Source organism: Seriola dumerili, unplaced genomic scaffold, assembly GCF_002260705.1.
Source record: "Seriola dumerili isolate Sdu_G_001 unplaced genomic scaffold, Sdu_1.0 BDQW01000109.1, whole genome shotgun sequence".
In the NCBI taxonomy this organism is placed as follows: Eukaryota; Metazoa; Chordata; class Actinopteri; order Carangiformes; family Carangidae; genus Seriola; species Seriola dumerili.
Window position 1 is genome coordinate 285,308 of NW_019174364.1, and position 8,083 is coordinate 293,390.

At 39.1% G+C, this 8,083-nt stretch overlaps 1 protein-coding gene across 6 annotated transcripts in view; it reads left to right on the top strand.

The window, feature by feature from the left end:
- Positions 1 to 1,186: 1,186 nt before the first annotated feature.
- LOC111222922 (inter-alpha-trypsin inhibitor heavy chain H3-like) overlaps positions 1,187 to 8,083 on the top strand; it is a 17,156-nt gene continuing 10,259 nt past the window's right edge. For 2 of the 6 annotated variants that reach the window (XM_022746832.1, XM_022746837.1), the window contains exons 1-15: positions 1,188 to 1,302; positions 1,917 to 2,077; positions 2,221 to 2,325; positions 2,705 to 2,867; positions 2,993 to 3,103; positions 3,463 to 3,591; positions 3,771 to 3,887; positions 4,049 to 4,217; positions 4,312 to 4,422; positions 4,750 to 4,931; positions 5,072 to 5,251; positions 5,349 to 5,470; positions 5,957 to 6,204; positions 6,528 to 6,572; positions 7,660 to 7,731. In XM_022746832.1, the coding sequence (XP_022602553.1) occupies positions 1,231 to 1,302; positions 1,917 to 2,077; positions 2,221 to 2,325; positions 2,705 to 2,867; positions 2,993 to 3,103; positions 3,463 to 3,591; positions 3,771 to 3,887; positions 4,049 to 4,217; positions 4,312 to 4,422; positions 4,750 to 4,931; positions 5,072 to 5,251; positions 5,349 to 5,470; positions 5,957 to 6,204; positions 6,528 to 6,572; positions 7,660 to 7,731 (1,987 nt within the window). In that variant the 5' untranslated portion in view covers positions 1,188 to 1,230. Of the gene's footprint in view, positions 1,303 to 1,916; positions 2,078 to 2,220; positions 2,326 to 2,704; positions 2,868 to 2,992; positions 3,104 to 3,462; positions 3,592 to 3,770; positions 3,888 to 4,048; positions 4,218 to 4,311; positions 4,423 to 4,749; positions 4,932 to 5,071; positions 5,252 to 5,348; positions 5,471 to 5,956; positions 6,205 to 6,527; positions 6,573 to 7,659; positions 7,732 to 8,083 lie in introns of all 6 variants that reach the window. The other 4 variants (XM_022746834.1, XM_022746833.1, XM_022746835.1 and 1 more) reach the window with 4 other exon arrangements.

Below are 8,083 nucleotides of genomic sequence, written 5' to 3' on the forward strand. Positions count from 1 at the left end.
CCTCAAAAACACTTTCAATACTGACTTCTCTTGTCTAACTTCTTTAATTCCCTTGTGGAGAGTAGTTTGTTGAATGCATCAGTGTTTTGATGTATCCTATGAAAACAAAGCAGTAGCAAAAATCTATGTAGTCAAAAGCAGGATGGGCATAATGAGTCAGGCAGTTCTTCAAAACTGAGACAGCCATTGTAAACACATCGCTTAAGTGCAGACTGAACTTAACAAAACGGTTACTTTAAGTTCTAACGCAACATTTTTTTTTCTTTTTTTCAGTTAAAGGGGTAATCAGTTGATTTAGTACTGCACTTCCGTACAGTTGGGGGTCTAACAGTGGTCAAAATGATACAGACAGAGGCTGAGATATCCTGACTGTTAGTCCCCAGTACGGGTGAAGTTCCAGAAACGCTGGAGCCTGCATTTCCCATAATACAGCTCTGTAACATCTTTGACGTCATTAGAGTTATTTTTCAAATTTGGGAGAGCTTTTTCTAGAGCCACAGAAGACATTATACAGCAGTTTGCACAGGCTAAGTAGTAGCATACTCCTTGTAATGAGTAAACTGAACTTTATGTAAATTTGTGCCCCTATAAAATCCCTCCATGTTTGCAAAAGTGTGACAATATTTTGATTTAAACTTAATATTTGTCTTAAAGGCAGAATTTCTTTCATGATGACTGGATGATGATTTTGTTTTTCTTGAGAACATGTCCTATCCTGCTATTTTCTTTGTGCTTCACACAGTAATTCCTGTCTTTGATCTCTTTAACGCTTGCAGTGAAAGCTAGTTGTATGTTTGCTTTTGCCTGCTGTTTCCCCCACACTTTCCTGACCTCGTCAGATCGGTTCTCTTTCACAAAAGCTGTACATACGTGAAGACAGTAATAATAAATTCATTTTTGCTCGACACCATGCAGTGTTAGTCATGTTCTTGTTTCATTCACAGTTCACTCTGAGCAGATCAATCCTTATTTGTCTCTTGTTTTCTAACCAGTGTTGTCTGTGTGTGTGTGTGTGTGTGTGTGTGTGTGTGTCTGTGTGTGTGTGTGTGTGTGTGTGTGTGTGTGTGTGTGCATGTGTGTGTGCTTGTCACATGCAAGTGAGGCAGGACGAGAGAGAAAGAAGAGTTTGCCCTTTTAAAAAAAACTTATGTACACATTAATGCTGTCCTTGTCTGTTTGAGTTTAAAAGACGGTTTCAGCCGCCCGGGCTGCACTCTGGTGGGAGCCATCATGGAGAGAGCTGTGGTGCAAATCACCCTCTTTGGGCTGCTGCTGGCTTTGGTTACCACACTGCCAAACAAGGTAAGGTCACAAAACCTAAACGATAGAGCACCACACAGCAAGGACACAGAATCTATATAGATGTATCTATATTAATGTACCTCTGCATCTTTGTCAGTTTCATCAAAAAAGCGCAGGTTGAAGGACCTGCTGGCTCTCTACCGTCGTTGTGGTTTCATGTTCATACGTGTGTTTGAATGTGCATTAATGTTCAATACGTCTAGTCACAGTGGAGGGCCTCAACACTCTTTTAGGGACAAAAAACGAACTATATTTTAGTGTTAAGACTTGGTAAGGGTTAATTTTATGTTGAGGAAAACCTTAAGGCTAGAGTAAGTCTTCAGGGACTTTGTAATTCAATGTAATGCAAATGTTGTGCACACACACAAACACACACACAAATAGTATCACTAGTGTACATGTGCAAAATCATTGTGATATCAAAATGAAAAACAATGAGAATGGGGTGTTTCTGTGGTTAGACCAATGAGATTTCTTTGATACCTCCCACCAATACTGTGTTTTTCACCTTCATCTGATCTTTGGTCAGCTAGTTGTCAGCCAGTGATCAATGAAGCCTTTTTTTTTTTTTTTTTTTTTTATTATTGTGAAATGTGCCTCCCATATTTGCTCAGGATGACTGGGACATCTACAGCTTTCACATCAACTCCACAGTGACCGCTCGTTATTCTACTACTGTCATCACAAGTCGTGTGGTCAATCGTATGGAAGAATCAAAGGAAATCGAATTCCTTGTCCGGATTCCCAAGAACGCCTTCATTAGTAAATTCAGAATGTATGTGAAGCAAAAGTGACCTGTGAATATTTACAAGAATTTTCACATAATGAATTACACATAAAAAAATAAAAAATGCAAATAAGTCATGGGCAAGTCAGGAGTATGTTTATAAACAAGGTCTTTTTCTTGGTCTTCTTCAGGTTTATAGATGGACAGGTGTATGATGGCATTGTGAAAGCTAAGGAGCAAGCTCAGCAGCAGTACACCGAGGCTGTGTCCCGTGGCCAAAGTGCTGGGCTTGTCAGGTACAACATGGATCAATAGATCAATTTATTGCCAATTCTTATACAGGTGGTTTTTATGTTGAATTTTGTAGAACACATTCATGTGTCCTTTGGGATAGGAACAAAATAAAAGTAAAAAAAAAAAAAAAAAAAAAAAAAAATCTTCAATCAATTTATTTTGTTTTTTCTCAACTTCTTGGTTTTTTCTTGCAAATACTTTCATATCTTCAGGTTTCTAAAATCCTTCAAATGCAACAATCTCAGAAGAAAAAAAATCACTGTTTGTTTGAATTAATTATAATTCACACCCACACTAAGTTCATAACCTGTGATGAGGGGCCACAAGAAGACATTGTTTCATATTAAATATAAGGGAGTATGTTTATGGTCTGTGTTGCAGTTCTGTGGGGAGGACCCTGGAGGAATTTAAGACCTCCGTGACTGTCGCTGCTCACAAGAAGGTGACTTTTGAACTCACATATGAGGAACTACTGAAACGCAGGCTTGGCAAATACGAGCTGCAAATCCACGCTCGCCCCATGCAACCAGTCAAAGACTTCAAGGTACGTCTTTCCTGTTGGTATCTACTCTCTGTTCATCCAGGAAAAAAATAAAAGAAATAATGCCGTGGTAAAACCATCTTTCATGGCCCCAGCTTCTAACTACTGCGTTTTATTCTCAATGCCAGGTTGATGTGTACATTCACGACAAAGCTGGCATCAGTTTCATTGAGGTTAAAGGAGGACTAAGCACCAAAGCTCTGGCTAATGCCATCACCAAAACACATATAGACAAACAGGTACAGCATGCAATGACACATGATTCTGATTGCATTTAACTTAAATGATATCTTATTCTGACCCATATTTAGCTGTTTGACTCATGATGTTGTAACCCTAACCCTAACCCATAATAACAATGTACATACCACTATTGCTCATCCTTGTGGACAGTGTTCCTCATTCATATTAATATACAGTATATCTACATGCACATTTGCAACAGCACTTTCTAGTTAGATGGCAAACTGCATTTTCTTCTACCAGCAGTTATCAACACCATGCAGTGTCAATATGGATGAATCTAATCAAATTTGATGAAATAGAGACTAGTCTTTTTCACCAATGAAACCCATTTGTTGATTCTTCCTGTTTCCAGGCGTGGGTGCATTTCTACCCCACAGAGGACCAACAGAAAACGTGCGACAGCTGTGGAAAGCAGGGTATGAATGGAGATCTGGTTATTGTTTATGATGTCAACAGGGATGCCTCACTGGGAGACATCAAGGTACAGCAAGAGTTCACTTCCTGGAAGACTATTGACTTTGATTTATTAATGTTGCACATAAAAAATCAGTAAAAGCTAAAAAATAATGATTAAAATACTGTAGCCTACTTCCTTAAGTTGATATTTTATCTTCACCTGTCTTTTCTAACTAATCCAACTTTCTTCTTACTCCCCTCAAGACATCAGATGGCTACTTTGTTCATCACTTTGCTCCATCTAGTCTTCCCCGCATACCGAAGAATGTTGTCTTCGTTATTGATCAAAGTGGCTCCATGCATGGCAGAAAAATACAACAGGTACAGTGTGAGGAAGCGTTTTAGTTTTTAGTTTACTGTATGTTACTTTTACAGTCAACTTTATTTAGTACACAATATAAGAACACACATGAAACAAACATTATTAAATGGTATCTTACTTGAATAAAAGTTCTAATGCATAAATATTCTTTTTTCCTCAGACCAGAATAGCATTGATCCATATCTTGAATGACCTGGCAGAGGATGACTACTTTGGCCTCATCACTTTTGATGGCTCAGTTTCTCACTGGAGACGAGAACTTGTTCAGGCCAGCAAGAAAAACCTGAATAGTGCCAAGAAATTTGCACAGGGTATTACAGATAGAGGAGGTGAGGTTTTACAATGAATATATTTATTTTGGAGTGTCAGAAGTATTTGACAGCAGAATGTCAGGAATTCAACATTTTTCTCATCTCATTTTAGCCACAGACATTAACGAAGCAGTGTTGGAAGGAGCGAGGATGCTGAATGCGCATCCCAGAGAAGGCTCAGCGTCGATCCTCATACTTCTCACTGATGGAGACCCAACCTCAGGTAATGATAAAACACACATGCGTAAATACTTAAAGAAATAAACATATGGTCCCTAACAGCACAGTCCATTTTTAAATGACCTGTCATTGATTTGACTACAGTATTTTTCTCAGTTCCTGTCTCCTGTCAGCTGACTAAAACCCACCTGTGCAGGACTTTGAAGATCATGGACATTTCATTTTAAATGACACAAACACTATTTACAATTAAGTCCGTGTACACACTCTACACACTTTCACTTATCACAGGAGAGTTGTTTGATTGTACTGTGTCAGGGAATTTGAGTTCGACTTGCCTATTTAAACCACGTGTCTTGTGTCTTTGCAGGGGTGACGAATCTTGAAACAATACAGTCAAATGTCAGAAAGGCAATTGCAGAAAAATTCCCGCTCTACTGTCTTGGTTTTGGCTTTGATGTCAATTTTGACTTCCTGAAGACAATGTCACTGCAGAACAACGGTGTGGCACGACGGATTTATGAGGACTCTGATGCTGATTTACAGCTGAAGGTGTTTTTGAATTGCCTTCCTTCACATGATGAATACTCTGCTCATCATTTGAATCTGCGACATTTTCACAGACAAAACTGAGCATAGTTGACTGTGGAGAGATGAAGCATTCCTATGGTGTCCTCACTGTGTGTCAACAGGGTTTCTATAAAGAGGTGGCCACTCCTTTGTTGACGGACGTGACAATGATCTATATGGGTGGGACCAATCTAACCCAGACTAATTTCAGCCAGTATTACAACGGCTCTGAGATCGTGGTGGCCGGTCAGATCACTGACAATGACATCGAAACCTTCACCCCACAAGTTCTGGCCATTTCAGTAAGGCTCAATCCACACTGCACATCAGCTGTAATATTCTCAAAGGGTTATGAATGTCCCAGTGTATACTTAACAATTAATTTGGACTATATGACAGGGGACTAGAAAGGTGACATTTTCTGAGTCAAACCTCACTGTGGAGTCCACTGAAACAGTATCTGACGGCCTCATCCAGAGGGTTTGGGCCTACCTCACAGTGAAACAGCTTCTGGAGAAAGAGTGAGTGTAATGTCGACCACCTTTTCTCTTTGTTCTTGTTTGTAATCAGTTATTTATTTATTCATATTTCTATATAATCAATGAATTATTGAGTCTATGAAATTTAAGAAAATATTGGAAAAGGCCCATCTCAGTTTCCCAGAACCTGAGGTGACATCTTAAAATTGCTGAACCAGAGAATATTTATCACTTTTGCTATGACTTAAATGATTTAATCAATTATCAATTATCAATTGTTGACTGATTTTATGTCAGTCAGTCTTTGGCCATTTCCCCAGGGCTCACAGAAATAAACAAAAGCAGGTTTCTCATTTCTAGCTGATGATTTTTCTCTGAAAATTAAACAGCAATGTTTGAAATATGCACAAAGTGGGAGATGGCCAGATGGCTGCAAAATTTGTTTCAAAAGATAAACAATTTCCTCACACCTTACTGTCACGTCAGCTATGACATTTAAAACATATGTGTACACGACTCGTGACACAGGCTGAAGTTATCTGAACCTGAGAAGGAGCAGGTGAGGAAAGAGGCCTTGGAGCTGTCGCTGAAGTACGGCTTTGTGACCCCGCTCACATCCATGGTGGTCACCAAGCCTCCGGGGGAGAACACAGACGTGCTTCATAAACCCAAGGAAGGGGAACCGCTGCAAACGAGATATGTTCAAGGGCGTGGTCAAGCCCCTCCAGGAATGTTCCAGTTGGGGGCAGCTTCAGGGATGAGTGAGCAACTACAATGTGAACAAAACATACAATTCAAAATCAATAGTATTCAGCTTCTCTTTTTCTCTTTATTTCAGAGGAGACATGTTTGCATTATTTGGTATCAGGCGGTGTAATTACAATGCGGAAATACAGTTATTGAATTTAATGAGAATTATAGATTCCCTGTATTCAGTTTGTGGGTATTGATAAATCAAATTTCAAGTGTTGGATGTGGAACTGAACTGAAGAATTTGAGCATGAAATACAGTCAATGAACAAGAATTAAGTGATTAACCAATTGATTATTTTGTTTCATGTTGTATCTTAAATTCATGTTGTTTTCTTTTTCTTTTTAGGGGACCAAAATCTGAGAATTGCTTATGATTCTGGCTTACCTCCAGGTATGACATTAGCACATACATACATATACACTGATCTGATAAAACTACATTACATCTATTTTATTGTATGTAAAATAAAACCCTGGTCAGGGTTAGAGAATGGAGTTGCCTGTCATCGCCCGTCACCCTCTGCAGAGCCTAGTAATAGGTCAAAGCTTTTGGCCCATTTAACTGTGTATTGATAATAATAACATCACCTCTAGAAGAAGTAACATGAAGCCATAGCCATGTGTGCTCGCAACCTGCAGATGAAGGCCAGGACCTCGGCAGTATGAGGCACAGCTATAAAACATTTGCAAGGACATTGGCGAGATCATGATGGGAAGTTATATGAGCAATGTGAGGAAGCCTTACGACAGTTATATGTTTCTTTAGGGATCATTCAGCAAGAGTTGTAAGTGGTACTGCTTGAATAAGCGGTGCTCTGGCTAATACCACAGGTCATTCAGTCCTTGTATAATCTAGCAAAGTCTTGGTGAGGTTTGGTCTCTGACATGACAGACCTCTGCTTTGACAATGATGTAGTTCTGTTCTTCATCGCACTCTTGGTCCGCTTGGGTTGGGAGGTATGAAGAAGCATTGCAGGTTCTTGTTAACCTGTGATGGACTGACAAATGAAAGTGGGACTGGTGCAGTTGTTTGCCTTAGCCTGCAGACAAAGCTCTCTCTTTTCTACCTTCCAGCCTCCCCTATCACACATGTAAGAATTGTGATGTAAGATAAAAATTTGTCTCGCCCCTGTCGGTCACACTGAGGGGTGTCTGGAAAAAGCTCAGAGTAGGACTACTTCTGTGTTGTGTTGAAAAGGAAATAGTTTTAGAAAATAATTTTGAGGTAGTTGTCTCATGAATACAAAATCTCACAGTTTTTTCTTCGAGGAAATTCTTATCAGTAATACTACCAAAGACTGCAGTAATTTTAAATGTGTAATATTCAAAGTTTATAGAGACGTTTCTAAATATTACTAGTTATATTGTAGCTGTAACTAACATGTACATACAAAATGTAAAATGACATGAGATGAAAATGTACATATGCAGGATAATAACAGATGTTTAATAATTAGATTTGACTGTTTATTTTCCAGTTTTCAGTAAAAGGAGAAGCGGGCGCCCTCTTCATGGCCTCACTGCACACAGCCATATAAAACAACTTGCAGGTTAACTTCTATTTCTGGGCCAATTCTGACTGACAATACTTCAAATTTTGTAATTATGGCACCAACCACCTATGTTCAACTAACAAGCATGGAGGCAGTGCATACTTCCACCAAGGCTGGACAATCCTGTAAATTGATCCCTCCAATGATAAATCAATCAATAAAAGGTGCAAAGATCATATAGCCAAATAGGAAAATGCCCCCCCCCCCCCCCCCCACAAAAAAAAAAAAAAAAAAAAAAAACAGAAAAAAAACAGCTGTACTGCTAACCTTGCATGGATGCGATTGCCTTCATTGTTTTATGGGAAATGCTGTTTAAATAATTTGCTTGTAGTAATCAAGTCGTCCTTTT